The sequence below is a fragment of the Neolamprologus multifasciatus genome, chromosome 10, assembly GCF_963576455.1.
Source record: "Neolamprologus multifasciatus chromosome 10, fNeoMul1.2, whole genome shotgun sequence".
In the NCBI taxonomy this organism is placed as follows: Eukaryota; Metazoa; Chordata; class Actinopteri; order Cichliformes; family Cichlidae; genus Neolamprologus; species Neolamprologus multifasciatus.
In genome coordinates this window covers 6,492,646-6,514,382 of record NC_140448.1, presented here as the reverse complement: position 1 = coordinate 6,514,382, position 21,737 = coordinate 6,492,646, and the positions used below count along the sequence as shown (strand labels likewise).

At 40.5% G+C, this 21,737-nt stretch overlaps 1 protein-coding gene across 16 annotated transcripts in view; it reads right to left on the bottom strand.

Moving 5' to 3' along the window:
* The window catches only part of LOC146509471 (disks large homolog 2-like), a 150,773-nt gene that overhangs the window by 101,870 nt on the left and 27,166 nt on the right, over positions 1-21,737 (bottom strand). For 6 of the 16 annotated variants that reach the window (XM_085175835.1, XM_085175829.1, XM_085175832.1 and 3 more), the window contains 2 exons: positions 17,781-17,917; positions 8,403-8,471 (listed from right to left, as the gene is read on the bottom strand). The exons of 2 other annotated variants lie outside the window; for them this stretch is intronic. In XM_085175835.1, the coding sequence (XP_085031961.1) occupies positions 8,403-8,471; positions 17,781-17,917 (206 nt within the window). Of the gene's footprint in view, positions 1-1,361; positions 2,376-7,336; positions 8,472-17,780; positions 17,918-19,711; positions 21,183-21,737 lie in introns of those variants that run through there. 8 more of the 16 variants (XM_085175842.1, XM_085175845.1, XM_085175837.1 and 5 more) reach the window with 7 other exon arrangements.

The following is a 21,737-nucleotide window of genomic DNA, read 5'->3' as shown; positions in this document are numbered from 1 at the left end:
GAATTATAATGGGACCCTCACAGCCAGCCTGGACCTGGCAGCTCGGGTTAGAGCCCAGCTAACTGAAGCTAAGTTACTATATCCACTAGTAGCACTAGCCATTAGTGCTAACACAGTTTAAGTTCAAAACTTCAAAAGTTTGGTGATATTTCCTAAAAAAAGGTTTAGAAATGACTTTTGCTGTAATTTTAATACACAAAAGAGAAACAAATGTCAACTTCATTAAATTCAATTTTTATTTATGCAGGACGAGATCACAACAATAGTCGCCTCACGGTGGTTAACTCTGTAATATTGTCCCACACAGTTAGGTTATAAATACAGATGTGAAAGGGCCGAGACCTTACTGTGCACCCTCTCCCAGCTTCTCTACACTGTCCTGTGTCCATAAAGATCAGACAGTTTTAGATTAGATGAAAATAAAGGTGATATTCAAAGAGAGTTTCACTTTGACTCGTGACTATTAAACAGGGGCCAATGGCTGCAACCAGCGACGCCACAATGTTACAAACTAATGCCAGTAGAAATACTTTTTCTGGTAATTAAATATATTCTTAAAACCCAAATGTAAAGAAAGATTATCCAACATGAACAAAAACTAAACTTCTTTAAAAGCTGACATAGTGATGATGACCATTTATTAAAATGTTTTAACGTTATGAGCCGCGTGGAGTCACTGCAGCATCTGAAGTTGTGGTCCTGTCCTCAACCACCGATGATCCCTGTCTGATATTCTTCATTCACGGTGCTTTGTGATGTCACAAGTGTCATGATGAGATACTTTAAATTAATTTTGAATCATCAACAGGAAAGAGGATTATGTATAAGAAACAATAACTGAGAAAGGAAATCTAACAAACATGATGACAGTATGGTGGTCACAGGGACTGAACTGCTCTCCTGAGTGATGCAATGATCGTTTGCACAGTAACTCAAACGTTTTCTAAAATAAAATGTTCCAGGTGTGCACAAACACTTCTGCGCTACAATGAAACAACCTTTTCTTGCAGTGTTGGCATTACTCACGTTGTGTGAGCACTGGGCTGCAGCAGAGCCACAAGCCAGTGATACAAGTTCATAACAGCTTCTGTTGCCATATCTGAGCTTTTTATAGTGTTGCTGACTGAGAGACGTGAACCAGAACAGGTCAACAGAAATGTCCAGCAGCAGCAATGAAATGAATTTATACAACTTTTTACTTTAGAGGAACACGGGAATGAAGACAACCAGGAGGGAGGGAGAGCAAACATCTATATTCATGAAAACATCCAGAAACAACCAAACAGCGTTTTCCCTGCTTCACCTCGTCCCTCATTCTCGTACAGTGACTATTCTCAAGTCCAGTGAATCATGTCTCTTACCTTGGTTGTGACAATGCAAAGACAATCCATGTTCATCAGATAAAAAAGGAGCCTCAATATATTGTCAGATTCATCTCCACTTATCTCATCCCTGAAGGAAAAATGTGGGAAGACGGAAAAAGATGCCAGTATGAAGGACCGAGGAGGTAAGGATTAGCAGAGAGCGAGAGGGGGAGGAAAGAGGAAGAAAACATGCACACGCTCTCCTTTGCAAAGGAGAGAAACCACAGCGGACAGACATTACTGCATGTGGGCCCCTCTCAAGGATTGAGATGCCTCCTCCACACCGCTGAAGGCAATCAGAATTCTTTACGCCATCTCAGAGCACAGCGCACGTCATCGTCTAACACGCACACAAAACAGCAGCTCCACACACCAACCCCGAATTCTTCCTCAGATTCTCTCCCTCTCATTCAGCCTCTGCCTCCTCGTTTGAGTCCATTCTCTGCTCGTCTGCAGGCTGCACAGCAGAACAGTGAGACGGTGAGAGGAAGCAAGGGCAGGAAGGACAGGAGCGTCAGCTCTGGTAATGGTAAGGTTCCCCTTGCTCTCTTTTTCATTGGCTGTCTGCTGAGGCAGACTGCTGGAACTCAGTAACACACTGGCTTCAATTGAATCTGCATCCAGTGGCAGCACAGCACTCACCCCTCCACTCACTGGTTTCTAAGCAAAAGAACTTTATGGATCTCTAATGTTAGGAATTACATAAAATGTTCCCACTTGGCTTTAGGTAAAACAAAGGAAAAATCTGTCAGCATCTCCGCTATAATCAATTCAACATCAGCATCAGTCGCCTGCAGTGTGAGAGCGAAGTGCTCTAATAGGGTGATATGGTACTACAAGGTCATTAAGATAAGATGGGGCCTGATTATTTAAGACCTTGTATGTGAGGAGCAGGATTTTGAATTCTGGATTTAACAGGAAGCCAAAACAGGAGAAATCTGCTCTCTTTCTAGTCCCTGTCAGGACTCTTGCTGCAGCATTTTGGATTAGCTGAAGGCTTTTCGGGGAGTTTTTAGGACTTCCTGATAATAATGAATTACAGTCGTCCAGCCTGGAAGTAATAAATGCATAAACTAGTTTTTCAACGTCACTCTGAGACAGGATATTTCTAACTTTAGAGATGTTGCACAAATGGAAGAACGCAGTCTTACATATTTGTTTAATATGTGCGTTGAAGGACACGGGAAGAGAACTGACTTTGGTTGCTGAGGTCTAGCTTCACATGTCTCAGATACATAAAAAGGTTGGTGGTGTACCAAGGCCCTTTAAACACTAACTCGTCACTGACAGGGTTTCCCAACATTTTTTAAAATTACTGTAACTTTTGACTATGCTTCCACCTCACTGTCAGCCATCCTGTTAGCAGGGCCTATGCTACCTTTGGCTACACCGGCTACAGCGGCCTGGTTAGCTATGGGTTATTCCAAGAGTGTGAAGTCGAGTCTCCAATTCAGTGATCCTGGCCTCCAGACCTGAAAATAGGCTGCATTTTTACAAGTATCATTACTGCTAAAAGAGGCCGAGGAGTAACTAAAAATCTGACACAATGAGCAGGAAAGTGCAGGAGGGACAGGTGAAGAGGCCATGCTGCTAGCGAGTCGGCTATGAGCTAAGCTAAGCTAGCAAAACCCTAAAGACACAGTGAGTGAATACTGTAACAATAAAGTGCTTTAGATGAAGCATGTGAAGATTACACTATGAAATAAGAAGTTATCTATAAGTTTCTAATTAAACTGCTTTGCAGAAAAGTGACACAAAAGCTTCACTGTGTGTTAGAACAGAAACAGGAAGTGATACTCAGAGAGAGCGAACACCAAGCACCACCACTAAACACATCTGCCACCACTAATCAAAACATAGCAAATTTTTAAAAAAATCAACTTTTGACTTTTCATCTTTGATAGAGTTTGAAAACTGATCCAAATATGTGCTCAGTGCAATACTGCAGTGGAAGCAGGCACCAAGCATTGTCAGTGGCACATTTGAATGCAATCCAGAATCACAGATTTAACTATGTGTCTGCAGATGTGCACTCTTATTCTCAATTACAAAGTGACTGGAACATACTTTATACGATACTTTATCAACTATTGTTGAGCTTTGTGTTAAGTCCTTTATTTAAACACTCCCAGGTGGATGAGGTCTGGGGAACTAACCTCTGATTTTCAACTGCAATTACTTAATGAAACATCCAGTTATATGAAGAAGAACTCGGTACAGAACTTGCAGTTCAGTCTTGCCTTAGATTCGATAAATGCATGAAAAAGAAATTTGTGTTTCCTTTTCATGCATCTAAGCTTTGCAGCCTCTTTTTCTGTGGCCAAAAGTCAAACATGACAACAATGCTGTTGGCGTGTTTTTGATTTGCACAGTTGGTTTTCATCTTTTCTCTCTATGTCCTCATATATTCATACAAACTCGTATTAGATAACGTTGGGGAGTTGCTTGTGAAATGTGATGATAGAATTTTTATTACTCTTTCAGTCAGAATGTCAAGAAATTCTAATGTGACTCTAATGCAGCATTGGGTGTGTGGTCAGTCTTTCTAACCCCCCTCCCAAAAATCTCTAAAAAAATAGTCAGTGGGAAAAGTCCCAGAGAGAAATGTTTAAGGAGAAAGCAACAATGCCTTTTTCTTAAACAACCAGTGAATAATTAGCTTTTTTCTCCTTCCTTTTTTGTTTGTTTGTTTTTTATTATTGAGAGAACAAAAGAGCAACTATGGAAGACATCCAGGACAAGGACAACAGTAACAACAACACAGAGTAAAACAATCATTGGAATATGGAGTACGAAGGATAAACGTAAAGATTATCCTTCATAAACCCCCCAAGATTGCTAAACCCCCCAAAACGTGAATATCGAGGGTTGGGACTAGGGGTGGGTTTTTATAATTGATTATCGATTAAAATCGATTCTGGCTTGGATAACGTGAAATCAATTCATTAAAATCCTGAATCGATTTTTTAATATAAATTTATTTTGTCCGAAACGCCAGAATCTCTGGTGAAACCTCAAAATCTCAACAACCACCAAACAGCTCAAACAGTAAATGAGAGCAGGAACACGGATTCTGCACAAAGACGTAAACACAAAGCGGGACCCGCGGATCAGAATCAGTGACTTTCTCACCAACGGCACGGACACGGTCGGGGCTGAAAGCCGACAGCTCGCTGATTCTGATCTGTCGGCGGGTCGAGCTTTGTGTTCACGCCCTTTATGCACTGATTCTAAAGCTGTTAGTTTGATCTCTCTCCAAACAATATTGACCGAACCAGCAGCAAAAGAAGATCCAAACTACGCTTCACATAAACATCGTCATGAATTCACTCTGACTTTTACTGTTTTGCTTCCACCACAATAAAATCACACTTCATGCACAGCTCTCTCTCTCTCTCTCTCTCTCTCCAAGAACAGTTTCCCGTCTAAAAAGCTGTTTTCTTCATTATTCGCTTGCTTGTTACGCACAAGTCTACAGTTGTTTACAGCCTGTCGGCCGATGTTTTTTTTTCCGTTTTACTTACTTCTGAAAAGAAAACCTAATTTCTGCCGTTCAATACTGAACAAATTGAAACTTTTTAAAATTATGCAAAATGCAAAACGCTCAGCCGTGTCTCTAATAAAACCGCTGTAACATCAGAGGTAATTTTCATGTGTTGATTAATGGTTAAAATCCCAGGCCAGGAAAATCAGCTTCATGTTTTTCTGTGTTTTATCTTCAGCTACTTTGACACAAAGGCCTCTGCTGTGATGCTCACACCTTTGATAAAGTCTTGCGTGTGTCAGCTTCCTTTTTACAGATACAAAAATATGTAAATGTACTGATCTGAATTATAATATTTCTGACTGTCAAAATTTCCCAGATTCAAATCGAAGTGAATCAAATTGAATTGAATCAAATCGTGGATCGAATGGATTCGGGACCTTGTGAATCGGAATTGAATCGATTCTAGAAATCAGTGACGATACCCAGCCCTGCTCTTGTTATAAACGCCCATTCTGTTCTCTCTTTTTTCTGTCCTTTTTCTTCTTCTATTCCTCCGCTTTTTTCTCCCAATCTGCCCTTCACCCCCTGTCCACTCCAGCACAGTATCTACACAGACAATAATATGAATAATAAAATAAATGAATAAAAACATTAACTAAAGAAGCTTATATTTTCACAAAAAGTTTAACTCTTTATAAAGACCAAAAAACATTTTGAAATCATTCATTCAATCTTTTTTAAAATGCAACTTTATAAAGAGAAATAAATAGATTCAAAAATCAAGATTTATTTCTGACAGTTCATGGATTAGCGATCATATTAGCAAATGCATTATCTTTGGGATTAGCTACAGAATTAGCTAACTATCAGATTACCTATGCCCATTACCATTTCCGTGTTTTGTTTTGCTTTGTTTTTTGGTCCTTGGAGAAAAAGTAATGCAGTCCGCTGCAATATAAGGAGCTCACTGATTGGTTAGCGATTCATGGAGGGGAAGACGTAGCTAACTGTTTGAATTGAACATCACTGCTGTTTACGCTGAAAACGTTGCACTGCCCTTTGTACAAGCACACGCTCTAGCCTTGCTACTCACGCTCTTTCTAACATGGATATGTAAGAAACTGAGTAATCTCCTGTGGACTCGGTCTGACTATCTGTTGGAGGTAGCATGCTAACATGGCTAGCGCTAGCATCATTGCATGTAGACCCGCTCTTTTAATCTCATTTTATCTTGTGAAAATATTACGTTCCAGCAGCTAGCTACATAATCCACAACATGTAGGACGACTTGATAATTCACTTTGCGACTACACAAACAGATCACTTAGTTGGAAATATTGGTTGCTACTTGTGGTTTTCTTTTGGTTTGTGGCTGCTGTATCCTCTTTTTGTTGGTCACATGTTACTTTTCTGTGTTCAGTGCAGCAACTTGTGATCCTCATGTAGGGGCATCCATGTTTGCTTTAACATGTCCACTTAAGTCATGTAAGAGCATTTAGTTTTGCTGTAATTAAAAATATAACCTATGCTTCTTGTGTCAGTCTCCACTTTTATGTTGTGGCTTTTGAGGCAGGTTGTAACATGACTGCTGGGATTGCCACATTATCACGACGGCGGTCTGCAGATCCTTGCAACCACCGCTATATAGCACTCAAAGTGCTTTACACAACATGCCACATTCACCCATTCAGTCAGTCACACAAGCACTTTTTTGTATGCTTTTAAATAATTCCTCACTACCATTCACACACATTCATACTGATGGATGCATCTATTTAGTGCGCTAAGGAAGGAACAGTGAGGAATTAGTGACAGGGTCATGAGAGGCCAAGTCTCACTGATCCACGTGGTGACCGAAGGCTGGTCCAGCTGACCTGATCCAACAAGCTACTGTAGCTCAAACTGCTACAAAGGGTCAGGAATGGTTTGAGACCATAACTGGTTACATAAAACAGTCTAATCAAACATCTGTTGTATTTGCTGCACAAATAAATTCGATTCATGGAGGTCCCACCTCACAACCTTCAGGACTTAAAGGATGTGTTGTTATCAGATCAGTATCCTCCGACAGGCAGCAGCAACGGCATTAAGCTATAATCCAAAGAAGCAGCATGCTGTGTTGGAGCATGCAAGTGTTCAGTCTAGGCAACAGTTAGAGCACAATCATGCTCACGCTGCTGACAAACACAAACTCACACATCAAAGTTAATTTTTCTTTGTCATAAACTCCAAATTTCTGTGTGTTTTCTTTTGTTGTTTGTATTTGAATCTGTTGTGCTGGTTACGATGGTGGTAAGCTCCCCTGGTTACATCATTACTAACTCAGCATCTATCGTACTATATAACTGTGCGGAAGAAAGTGTAGTTCTAGTCCGTTCTAGTCAGTCTAGCACTATAACACAAACCTTTAACCCTTCCCATGTGATCCATCTCCACTTATAAGAACCTGAGCTGCTCATTTCCTCCACATCAGCTGTCACGGTACCTGTTTGCTGGAGTCATGCTGCAGAAGAGGCGTGTTGCAGATTTTGACCTTGATTACTGCCTTCATTAGAGTTTGAAGCAGCACCCCTCCAGTCCCAGTCGCTTCTTGCTCTTACTGAAGACATTTGCAAGCACAAACTGCCAGAATGACAGAGCTAATCTTTTCAGGCGACGTGGCTCAGGTAGCTTTGACTTATTGCATTACAGAGCAGGAATGCTTTAACCTCCCTTGTTAGAGCTGCCACTCGTTGTATGCAACAACACTGGCAGTGCAAACTATGTGCATGACGGATTTACTGAAGAATCACTGCACACTTTGCATGTCCTACACACATTAACACAAAACATTTTCTTCTGAAATGCAGAAATGCATTTCATGACTGTCGTCTCGATGCCTATAGACAACTTCTACTTGGCTCCATTTTAATTTACAATGAATATAAGAGAATGAAACTAAGATTTATGTGATGAGTACAAGACTGCGGATCGATACAGACAAACATGGAGTGAACAGTATTGCCGTCCCTTTGATTTAAAACTGGACATTTTACAGACATTTAGTTTAAATCAGACTCTCTGATCACACTCTGTCATACTATGATCATGTCAGAGAGCCTACTTTGCACAGGAAAGATTTAATTTCCATTCAAACAAATAAACTCTCATGTTCAGTTAGTACTACTTAGCAAACTAACGCTGTCATCTTCAGACAGGCCGGTTCTGCTCTGAGACCCTAACAAAAAGCTTGGCTAACGTCGTTCCAGCCCGGTTTGTACCACTAACATATTATTACCACAGCAGTTGTTATTCTGGAGCCAAGCACTAATCTTGTTTACATTTCGAGCTTACTGTTACTGGGATTATGCAGCACCAGATTCCTCCAGCTGCTTCTTAGTGCTGGGCTGCAGTGCTCTGCTATGACTGTTGATGAGTGAACGCAGAACTAAATCAACTACAATGGATGCTGCTAGCAGAGGCACAAGGCACTTGTTGTGATGTACACAAGATCCCACGAATCTACTGCAAGCCATACACTAGTGCTACACTGCAAACATACAGAAACTCACCTCAGAGGTGTTTGCACTGCACTCTGCTTGCTCTCTCCCACTGGGCTCTGAGCTGCTGTGCTCCCTCTGCTGGGAACAACAAACAGGTGCATAAGCTACTCAGCTCTGATGATGACTGGTGTTGTTCTCAGAAATGCCTGGCTGAAGTATACACATGCAACAAAGAACACTGTGTATGTATATTATGAATAATAATATAATACAGAGGTTTTTGAAGTGTTGACTAGCTGATAACTGCACAACAGTAACAGGATGCAGTTGTAAGAGTTATGCAAGAACTGCAACGATATGTAGATGAAGTGATCATACGCTGGTCAGACTGCCTCCCATTAGAAGCTCAAAGCCTAGAAATAACATCCTGTTTCTAACAGCAATACCTTTAACTTTTCATGTAGAATCATTTAGTTATTTTTTATTACATAATTTATGTTTATTCATTAAGTTAAGTATTATTTAGCTATCAATTGTTATTATGTAGAATTATTTATGTAATATTAAGACAAACACAGATGATGGATCTTGCTCACAAGATACTAATTTGACAGAACATAAACTAGAGGAGTCAATCTATACTGTACTCATTCAGCTATTATTATAGCTGATGTGGCCGCCCTCTGTGGTTATTACTGGACATAATAACTACCAACAAATCTGCCAAAACAAAAGTAGGAAAAACTAAATGCTGCTACGAACAGAACTGATTCAACAATGAGTGACATTTTAACATAAAGTTTTTAGATGATATATTACCTGCTGTTTTGTATACAAATGTTACCAAATGAACATGCAGCTGAGAAAAACACATCACTGTAATGTAGAATATATGTAGAAAGTTCAGGAAGTGAAAAAACATTATTATTATTATTGTTCATGATTCAGCACACATCAAACATGCAGAGCTGCATGCTGTGGTGGACTCAGCCACAATATATGTATATATGTAAATATATTACAATTTCGTCATTGTTTCACCTACTTTAGCAAAAGAATTTGTCTAATATGGAATAAATAAATCATTCTCATTCCTAAACTGTCCTGAGGAATGTGCAATGCTTTGCATCAGGACTGCACACATGAGTTATGGTCTTGGTTTTCTGTGAAGTATTTCAGTTTTGTTCCCTGATTAGATTTAAATAAGATGTTTTCTTGTATTTACATTTTGCTTCTTTCTCACATGTTCCTCTTTGTGTTGAAAGAGCCAGATAGGCAGATGAGATGAACTCAGCAGGTGATTTAACTCTTGCTTCTACTAAAAAATAGGCTGAGAGCAGCAGTTTACTTTTGATGTTATTATGAGTATGACTGTTTGTTTTGGTTTCTGTCCTAGTGTTTCTAGCTTCCTAGTTTGGCAGTACTTCCTGAGTTCTTGTTTTCAGGTTCTGTTGTTTGGTTGTTAATTCTGTGCTTTTCTGTCTGTCCATGGTGTTATTTTGTCTGCTCATGAGTCTGCGTCTGTTAAGTTCTGTGTCTGTCGTGTACTTCCTGTTTTACTTTGTAGGTCTGTGCCTCGTGTCTGTGCGTTCAGCTTTGTGCTCTCTCGTCAGTGTAATCAGCGTCAGCCGTGTCTCCCAGCTGTTTCCTCTTAGCTTTGTTCACCTGTATTCATTGTCTGCGTCTTCCCCTGCTCTTTGTCGCGTCGTACTCATACCACCCCTGTATGTTCAGTTTGCCTGCCTGCTGGCTAGTTTAGTTTCGTATTCTCGGTTCAGTTTAGTTCAGTTTGTGCACAGCAATAAAGCGGCTTAAGTTCTCCTTTTGTCTCTGCGTTCGTGAGTCCTCTCTCCCTGCCTGCCTCCACACAGCCATGACAATATTTTTCTTTCAGTAGTGTTTGTGGCCATGATTGAGTATCTTAAGGATAGAAATGTGACAGTAAAGCAATTTTTGTTCACACTCACAATTTGGTTTTTTTTTAGGACAACACAACTGTTCCTATAATGAGAATCACCGGCCCCACTGCTGTTCTGCAGAGACCTGAACCCCCTCATGAGACTGGCTACGAAATGGAGCAACTGGAAGCCACCTCCTCTACGTGGATGACGACAAGCCAAGAGTGAACGAGACATCAATTCACTGATCCACACCACCAGGATATACAGCAATGACATCGGAATAATGTTCGGACTGGAGAAGTGTAGTCGGATGATAACAAAGAGAGGGAAGGTAGTCAGAACTGAGGGGATCGAGCTACCAGAAGGCAACATTGCAGAGATAGAGGACAGTTACAAGTACCTGGGGATCCCGCAGGCTAATGGGAACCATGAAGAGGCCGCTAGGAAAGCTGCAACCACCAAGTACCTGCAGAGGGTCAGGCAAGTCCTGAGGAGTCAGTTGAATGGTAAGAACAAGATCCGGGCCATCAACACGCCCTGCCCGTGATCAGGTACCCTGCTGGGGTAATAGGCTGGCCAAAGGAGGAGATAGAAGCCACTGACATAAAGACAAGGAAGCTCCTTACCATGCATGGAGGGTTTCACCCCAAGTCCAGCACCCTGAGGCTGTACGCTAAGTGGAAGGAAGGGGGCCGGGGACTGGTGAGTGTCAGCACCACAGTCCAGGATGAGACAACGAACATCCAAGAATACATCACGAAGATGGCCCCAACTGACCGAGTGCTCAGTGAATACCTCAGGCAGCAGAAACCCAAGAAAGAGGAGGGAGACGAGGAACCATCATGGAAGGACAGGCCCCTGCACGGTATGTACCACCGGCAGATAGAGGAGGTGGCTGATATCCAGAAATCCTACCAGTGGCTGGACAAAGCTGGACTGAAAGACAGCACAGAGGCACTAATCATGGCAGCACAAGAACAAGCTCTGAGTACAAGATCCATAGAGGCTGGGGTCTATCACACCAGGCAAGACCCCAGGTGCAGGCTGTGTAAAGATGCCCCAGAGACAATCCAGCACATAACAGCAGGGTGCAAGATGCTAGCAGGCAAGGCATACATGGAACGCCATAACCAAGTGGCCGGCATAGTGTACAGGAACATCTGTGCCGAGTATAACCTGGAAGTCCCGAGGTCAACATAGGAGACGCCCCCAAGGGTGGTGGAGAATGACCGAACTAAGATCCTGTGGGACTTCCAGATACAGACGGACAAAATGGTGGTGGCTAACCAACCGGACATAGTGGTGGTAGACAAACATGAGAAGGCGGCCGTAGTGATCGATGCAGTGAAACTGAATGACAGCAACATCAGGAAGAAGGAACATGAGAAGCTGGAGAAATACCAAGGGCTCAGAGAAGAGCTCGAGAGGATGTGGAGGGTGAAGGTGATGGTGGTCCAAGTGGTAATCGGAGCACTCGGTGCGGTGACTCCCAAGCTAGGCGAGTGGCTCCAGCAGATCCCGGGAACAACATCGGAGATCTCTGTCCAGAAGAGTGCAGTCCTGGGAACAGCTAAGATACTGCAGGACCCTGAAGCTCCCAGGCCTCTGGTAGAGGACCCGAGCTTGAAGGATAGACAGCCCGCAGGGGCGTGCTGGGTGTTTGTTTTTACATATGTATATATATATATATATATATATACATATATATATATATATATATATATATATATATATATATATATATATGTATATATATGTATATGTATATATATGTATATATATATATACATATATACATATATATACATATGTAAATATGTGGTCCCCGTGGTAATCGGAGCACTCGGTGCTATATATATGAGATAGATGAACATGTTTGGACCCCATAATTTAACTTGGATAAAGCCATCTGGCATCTCGTTAGTTCTTAGTACATTTGCCTAATCCGTCTGATTGTGGCAGCAAAACAGGATATATAACAGTGACAGCCTCATGGAGGGTCATCGTCTATGAGGACTAATCCTCTTTAGTTATCCCTATCATGACAGTCCTAGATGACGTTAGTAAAGTGGTTCAGCAGCTCGTGCTGTTACAGAGAGATTATTTTCAGTCTCTTTGGAACTATAGACACGATAACGCACACACACCACGCTGTAGGTCGAGTTGTTACTACAAAGAACAGGCTATGACTACATCTACAAGTTTTAACTACATCTATTATTAGTAGTAGTAGTTTTATTGTCATTAATATTATGAGTCAAATATCAAACTGGTTAGTCCCCTTTTAATTTAAACATGCAATGAGCACAAATACATAAAGCCTTGATGCCCACAGACCAGCTCTACACTTTTGGCCACTGGTCAAACAAAATCACACACAGAACTAATAAAGTATATTTCAAGTTGCACAACCAAGATATATTTTAATTGAAATGCCTTTACTCTTTCTATTGACGATAAACATTCAGGTCAGTGTGCCACAAAATTCTCATGAAAATCTAAATAATACAAGAATAATATAATATAGTTCTGACAACAATCAATCAACCACATATACTCTTTTTTTATAAGGGACCAACGATGACACCTCATTTGCATAGGTAAGCATACTTGTTACTCGTGGATCATGAATGGACAACATAAAATTGTGATATTCACAGAAACAGCATTTTATTGTTCTCTAAAACTGGTAGTGTCATGGCACTGGATCTGTGACCCAGTGTCGATGTGTTTTTGGGTTTTTTCTAATATTCTTTGATTTTGTATCATTTGTGGTTTTGGTTCTTGAATTGTTGGGCTCATGCAATATTTATAGTTTCTATAATAAAATAAGATAAACCTTTAATAGTCGTAGGAAATTTGTTTGGCAGAAAGTGGACAGTACAAAGTTAAGAGCAGCAAAAATTAAGAAAAACAAAAGAATAGAAAAAGATCAAATAGAATAACATACTATAAACAAAAAGAAGACATCACTATAAAAAATAGAATAAACTACTATGTTGGATCAGAAAAAATGCACTTAATAATATTACACTTAAGGGAGACTAGTACTGTTTCTTCCTCAGTCTCAGTGTTGAGCTCGAGTGGCTTCGTCCTCGTCTCCGTATTTGACTTGTTTTTTTTTTATTTTGATAGTCCCGTGTCCTGTGTTAGTGTATTCAATTTTGCTTCCTTCCTGTCTTATTAAATCAGATTAGGTCCAGCGGCATTCCCTCTTGTTCCCACGTTAGCTGTGCGTTTTTCTGTTCGTTCAATGTTCTCCAGTCATGTCAAGTCTCGTCAGGTCATAAGTTGCCAAGTTGGGAGATCCTTAGTTCCAATTTATCTTCGTTTGTTTCCTTCGTGTTCATGTACTTTGTTTGTAATTTGTTTTGTCAGGTAATGAAGCTGCTGCTCTAAGTTAAGTTTTTGTCCTGCGTTTGGGTCCAACCTCTGCCTGCCTCACAGCTCACCATGACAGAAGAACACGACCACGCTATAGACCCAGCGGACTAAGCCTTGCTTGAGTGCTACAAAGAAATGATTTTGATCTGCGAGGTCTTCAGCTTCAAGGCTCCCAATGTGAGGACCATGGGAATTATGGTAAACACCTGCCTCAGTACCGCATGGAAGCACACAAAGGGATTAGCAAAAATACAAGAGGCGCAAAACACCAGCTACTGGTAGACCGAGCAGCCAGCCGAGACTGCAAGACTAGGCTGACCAACCTGTGCACTGCATGGATTGATTACAAGAAGGCCTATGACTCAATGCCCCACAGCTGAAAGAGCCTTCGAGAGGGGAATTATATATATGTACCAACGCAGAGCAGCTATCTGAACGCTGCTCCAACAGAGGTCGATCATCTTGTTAATAATTTTGCCTCCTCACTACGTATGACTCTGGATACTGTAGCTCCAGTGAAAACTAAGGTCTCTAATCAGAAGTACCTGACCCCGTGGTATAATTCTCAAACACGTAGCCTAAAGCAGATGACTCGTAATCTGGAGAGGAAATGGCGTGTCACAAATTTAGAGGATCATCATTTAGCCTGGAGAAATAGTTTGTTGCTTTATAAGAAAGCCCTCCGCAAAGCCAGAACAGCTTACTACTCGTCACTGATTGAAGAAAATAAGAACAACCCCAGGTTTCTCTTCAGCACTGTAGCCAGGCTGACAAAAAGTCAGAGCTCTTTTGAGCCAACCATCCCTTTAACGTTAACTAGTGATGACTTCATGAACTTCTTCACAAATAACATTTTAATCATTAGAGAAAAAATGACCAATAATCATCCCACAAATGTAATATTATCTACAGTTACTCTTGGTACCATTGATGTTAAGTTAGACTCTTTTTCTCCAATCGATCTTTCTGAGTTAACTTCAATAATTACTTCCTCCAAACCATCAACGTGTCTTTTAGACCCCATTCCTACAAAACTGCTCAAAGAAGTCCTGCCATTGATTAATTCTTCGATCTTAAATATGATCAACCTATCTCTAATAATCGGCTATGTACCACAGGCCTTCAAGGTGGCTGCAGTTAAACCTTTACTCAAAAAGCATCTCTAGACCCAGCAGTCTTAGCTAATTATAGGCCAATCTCCAACCTTCCTTTATATCAAACATCCTTGAAAGAGTAGTTGTCAAACAGCTAACAGATCATCTGCAGAGGAATGGTTTATTTGAAGAGTTTCAGTCAGGTTTCAGAGTTCATCACAGCACAGAAACAGCTGAAAAGCTTAGAAATATGGTATCTAAGCAGATTCTTACTCTGGATGGCATTACCTTGGCCTCCAGTAACACTGTGAGGAACCTTGGAGTCATTTTTGACCAGGATATGTCCTTCAACGCACATATTAAACAAATATGTAAGACTGCGTTCTTCCATTTGTGCAACATCTCTAAAGTTAGAAATATCCTGTCTCAGAGTGACGCTGAAAAACTAGTTCATGCATTTATTACTTCCAGGCTGGACGACTGTAATTCATTATTATCAGGATGTCCTAAAAACTCCCTGAAAAGCCTTCAGTTAATCCAAAATGCTGCAGCAAGAGTCCTGACAGGGACTAGAAAGAGAGAGCATATTTCTCCTGTTTTGGCTTCCCGTTAAATCCAGAATTCAAAATCCTGCTCCTCACACAGCCTGGTTCTGGCATCTTCCTGTTAAAAGGGAGTTTTTCCTTCCCATTATCGCCTAAATGCTTGCTCACAGGGGCTATATGATTGTTGGGTTTTTCTCTGTATGTATTATTGTAGGGTCTACCTTACAATATAAAACGTTATATAAATAAAATCATATTGAATTAACATTACAGTGTGCTATATAAAATGCACAAACAACTGAAGGAGGAGCGTATGAATCCTGCTTCCAGGTCCAAACTACTCGTGGAGATATCATCTGAATTTCAGGAGTGGGACCACTCCTCCTTCACGCCCCCTCCGGCTTCAGCCAATATCTGCTGTTGTCATTTTCATGCCCCCCCCCCCCCCCCCCCCCCCATTTTCCCCTCTCTTCTTCTCTTCTCCTCTCTTCCTTTCCTCCATTCATTTCTCGTTAGTACACGGGGATCTGCCCGGCCCGAGAGCCGTCGCCAGTCCCCTTCAAGGCTTTCCCCAAACCGCAGCACTATTTCACACTTCCTCATCCCTCATCGCCCACCGAATGCATTTATTAAGTCTGTTGTGTTTTTAACATGTTTTAATGGTTTGTATCTTGTTCTATGTAATCTCAACAAGCCCCTAAAAACAGTCAGTGATCACTGTCGGCCTCTCTCGATTTTTAAACCTCAGTTTCAAATCCTTACGATGTAACTCCAGCCCCTGCAGCAGTATATTAATGACTAACCTCGTGTTGTGGATGGATTATCTCAGTTGTTCTCCTGACTGAAGTTTGGTCCGTTTACAGCATCCTGCCATGCGATTGCATTTGTTTAACCATCAGGAACCTTCACGTTAACTTTTATCGAATGGAAAAAGGTTAGCCTCCAGCTTCACTGTGTTTATGTTATGCTAACATAGCTGTGTAGCTAGCGATCACGTAGCACATCATTATATAGCAGCTAGCCCAACTTCAGTAACCCTACAAACATCACTGCTGTTTAGTTTTCTGTCTTCATTTATGTTGGAAGTGACAGCAGAGCTGTACGTTTGAATTCTTTCAGAAATCTCTCAGTCAGAACATGCTACATCATGTTTAGGTGGAAACTAGCGAGCTAACTTCCTGCTAACTTCTATCTCCGTTAAATTTAATAAATCCTGTTTTCATCGATGCCTGGATGTTAAACTTCATTGTTACACCTGGTAAAGTAGCAACGCTGATCATTCTATTAAAGATGAAAGAATTTAGACAGTTTTTAACTCTCAGTGATGTCGCAGTGATCGTTTGACTTTGGGACCTGAAGGGGAGCTTGGACCGACTAATGTCGTCGGACTTAAAGACCAGACTGTCACAGACATAGTATAAAAGATTGACATAGCTTCCACAGTTTGGCCAATCAGTGGTGTCACTCAATGAGTCATAAAAGCGTCTCCTTCACGAAAATCAAAATCAGCATTTTTGAAACTTTGCAACGAGAGAAATAACTACACAAAAAACAATACCCTGGTCTCTGAGTCTGACAAAACGCTGGACACAGACCATTGCCTTCACGTGCTCCTTTGTTATAATGTTGTGTTGCATATAAATTACATCGCAATAACATGTAAAGACTCTGGGCCATTTTGTTATAATGACCCAATGCACACTAGCTGGTATTGAATTGTGATGGAAAATTACGTAGTCGAGTTGAGCTGAGTAGGTACTGGTGGAAAAGGACTAATTGAAGTCTATGGGAAACAGGCCTCTGTGCCGAACCTGTAAACACTTCCCAGCTGAGTTTACAGGCTGTCTCTCAGCTGTCATACTAAATACAACATTACGTTCGCTGTGTAAATTTTGGTCATCTGTGTGTGAGAAAGGAGGATTGTGCAGGGTGTGTCCAGTTTCTCAGTCAGATGCACCCCTCCCTCATCGCGTCCAGTTTCAAAACACCAAGATGCCTGCAGCAAAAACACTTCAGAATGGGTTTTCACTACCAGTGGATGTCAAGGTAGCTATATCCATTTCAGTGGTCAAAGTAACTTATGTAGAAAGCTAAACAACACTTTTTACACCGAGTAGTCATGCCTTGACTTGCATACAGTATGGTGCAAACGTTGCAGGTGCTAAAAAATACCCCATGTTCTCCTCAACACATTTGCTCACACTTTGCAGGGTACTTGAATTAAGGTATAGTTCCAGTAAAGCACAACAAATATAGAATTAGCAGATCAGATTATCACATTCAGCTGAATAGCACACTGATTGTCAAGAGTCAGATTCAGATGACTGATCACCAGAAACTACATCTCCCTACACCTGCTCTTAAAAGGGTTTTTATCCCCACACTCAGCATGCTATTGCTGTTAATGCTTCTCCGCTCAGCCTTTGTCTGTTTTACTTTCCAAAAGGCTTTAGCAGGCAGACACCTGGTCATAAAAAGGTAATTCACTATCCATATGGCTGATACAGTGTGTCAGACACTCACCTGCTCTACTGGACAGGTAGAGTTTGGTACAGAAAGACTTTTCTCCCACTTGTCCGCCATGTGGTTGAGTTCCTCTAGCTTTTGCTTGGAGCTTTTCTGTGTGTTTAATAGAGTCACTTCATAGAACCCCTGGATATCTGTGAACATACACATGTTAAATGATGTAGGGGCTGTTGACAGTTGATTGGCTTAAGTGGATGGTAGATATGTCAAATGGTGAATGGGCTGATTCTTATACAGCACTTTTCTACTCTCCCGGAGCACTCAAAGATCTGTACACAGCCTCATTCACCCATTATTCACACCATTAATACAAACAGTTCTTCTTCGAAGTGCTTTCTATCTGACATTCACACACATGGATCCACATGGATGGATGCATCAGAGAGCAACAAACAACCTTTAGTCCGCAGCTTGGACCTTTCTGTCTGAGCTGCGGACTAAAGGTTGTTTTTGGTGGTGTTTGAGTGTTAATAAAATTATCTTTAAAACTGCAAAACCCAGGAAGAAAATGTCCACAGAAAATATGTGGTCTTATCTGACCAGGCAGGTAGCTGCACTTCAAATATATCCTGGTGTTTTGCATGAATGTCAGTTTGAGTACCTGCAATACTTTCACTGCATTCTGTGGCGATGAACTGAACATCTGTTAGGTTGTCTTTACAACATATAATATAAAGCATTTGTATTTTGTGACTCAAGTCAACTTTTTAATATTTGGTTAAAGTGTAAGTAAGTAAAATGTATTTATAGCACTTTCCACAGATAGACATGTGCTTCACAATAAAACAATAAAACCAGAAATATAAATAAAATAATATAAAACAATGAAAAGCTTGTTTGTATAGAAATGTCTTTAGCTGCTTTTCAAAGGAGTCTAGACAGCGTAAAGACAATGGAAGAGAGTTCCACAGCCTTGGTGCCTAAAAAACCCGATGAGTGTTTATATTTTTAAAGTGCAGGAACATTTTTTGAATGGCCAGCCATGTTTTACTAAAGAATCAAAGCCGTGGCAAGTGATCTGGCACTATGGCCTTTTACATTTAAATGGATATTAATAAAAAGAATGCATTAGTATTCACAACCAGACACTAAATAATGTTTCTGTCCCAATCATGTAACAATGTTTCCATGCATTTCTGTATTTAGAAACAATAAATCAACTTTTTTAGCCCATTAAGAAATTAACGGGCTAAAAACTTTCTGGATGTATATTTTCAAATACACTAAGAGCAGTCACAGTGCAATTTTTTATCATTCAAATTAAAGCAGGCTTTTACAGAAGCAGATGAATGCAGGGAAATTTATGCAAATCCCCCAAAGCTCTTGAAATAGTGTGGTGAGTAAATGTGTAAGTCTCTATGAACCAGTTATTATTTGTCACTCAATTATTTTGAGGGAATCAAGATTCAAAAACATACTGTATGTCAACTTTGCATGTGTTAGGGTTTGTTAGGGTCAGACATTTAAAGGTGTTTTTTTGTGTACCTCAATGTTAATTCAACAAGTTCTCTCCTTCATATAATCCAGTGCATTCCAAAACTATCCACTGTTACCATGGTGACAGAACATTGTAACATGTTGTTCATTTAACCTCCTAAGACCCGAACACGGCAGCATTTTTAATTTCCTTTTGGGCTGATTGGGACCTGATAAATGTAAAAACAAAGAATTACATGATTTTTTTTTAACCTTATTTTTGTTCTAAGAAAAATGAGATCCTCATCTGAGGATATTCGTTTAAAATGTTGATAGAACAGTAGCAGTATAATGTCCTCGTAAGTGGATATCAGGCACTTGTGGAGCAAAATTGAGTATTTTGGTCTAAATAACCCAAAATGTGATGTCCACATATGTGGACGCAGGTCCTATAGGAGGTTAAAAAAGCAACCACAGCCTCAGTTTTACCAAAAGTAGCAAAAATAACTCACACATGCAGTGAAACCTCCCGGTTCTCCCCTCATGTTGCAGCACTGCTGTCTCATGAAACAGTGTTGCTGTGCTGCGAGAGGACCAGATGCCAAGCTAACAGCATGCCTAATCCTCAGACACAGAAGCTCCCTGTTCTCTTCAATACAATGACCTTACACCCCACATAGCTGATTTCTAATTCAGCTCTCGTCTGAATAATGCTCATAACGCATTTAGCAGTTCTTCTCAACTCTCCTGTTAAGGCTCAAACCTACATTTTTTCAAATGGCTAAGTGTAAAAATTCCATCAGTAAATGACTGGCACTGAAGAGTTCTTTAAAATGGAAAAGATTACCTTCTCTAACAGATTTCAAACAAATTTGTTGAGATTTGGGATAAATGGAAACATTACATTTTGTCAAGACGATCTATATGGTTGTGATGATGAATCGGTGCTTGGCAGACAGTAGCAGGAGAAGATGCTTTAAGTGCATGTGATTATGCATAGCAGATGTTGACAGATGTTTGATATCTCTGCCCCTGCTGATTTGACTTTTGCACACATTACATATTACTTTGGTTTTGTCTGCAGCACTGAGTGTAAAATGCTTCCACACAGAACTTGAGTTTTTTGGCTGGTGGAGGACCAAGAGGTGCTCGGCAGCAGCTACACTCTTTTCTATTTGGTTGCCCAAATCCATGTGGGGAGTGTCAGCTAAGTTAATGAGTGACGGGAGGCTATGCTAAGGTTAACTGGCCTACGTCTTGCTGTCTGCAAAAGACAGAGTAACTTAAACGTACCATATAACTCACACAAGTGCATACAATTCGACACAACTACATAAGCATTGTTTTAACCTTTTTAACCGAGCGTTAACGTTACTCTGTCAACAGCCTGTTGTCTAAATGACCGAGCTAACAGAGCTACGTAAACAGAACGAACATGAGAGACCCGACTGCAGACGTCAGTAATGCAGCGTAATGGAAAAATCTCCCGATCTTTGAAAAGTTATAAACTGCCTCCGGAAACCAGTTAAGGTACAAAAAAATCTATTCAACAAAAATAATGATGCAGTTCAGTCTTTTTTGGCCTAAGCCGAGCCTCTCTGCAGCCAGCTGTGTCACGTCACTCATCCATGCTCAAATCTTTTACGTGCGCTCAGAATAGCAGCACAAAAATAACGCCATACATTTGTTAGTAATTTCATAATTCTAGGAACCGTCTAGTTTGCTTACACTGATCGTGTTGGCACTCTGCTTGCGTTACAACAACAGTCATTTTTAAATGTTGTTTTTATCGTGATGTGTCTGTACTGGTTTAATTGAGCTGGATTAAGGGCTTCTGTGGGCGACATGACAAAAAATACACATTTTGCATCAGAATATGATTTGTTGTTGGCATCAGAGACTGAAAGTAACGAAGTACAAATACTTCATTACTTAAGTAGAATTTGCTGGTATCTGTACTTTACCGCTGTACTTTTTTGTGCCTACTTTATACTTCTGCTTCTTATTACATTATAACCCCCCACCCCCCCACCCCACCCCGCTTTGCAAGATTACTTTAAACTTTTGTACAGTACAAAATACACTTCTTACTTCCACTTGAGTAAAAAGTTGAGTGAATACTTCTACTTTTAGTCGAGTATTTTTAAACAGAGGTAACTAAACTTTAGTAAGGAAAGTGTGGACCTTTGACACCTCTGGTTGGCATTTAGTGGTCAGTTTAAAATTTGTTTTTTCCTTGTTATCGAACAAATTCACTACTTTTCACTGTCAGTAACATCGATGCACATCGTTCCATTCACTGCATATTGCACTTTTTTCATGTCTTTTATTCCACCTGCATCAACATTGAAAAGTTTGTCACAAAGCGATTTATATATTTATAAATACTAATATTCTCGATTCTATGCTCTACTGCTTTTTTATTGCCCAGATTTTAGTTAGCCTGTGTTAAATTGTCTGTTATGTGTCAATAGATGTGTATGTTACAAAAAAAGTGTCTGGTAAATTATGTTTTTTTTTAAAGAATTGTCTCCCCAA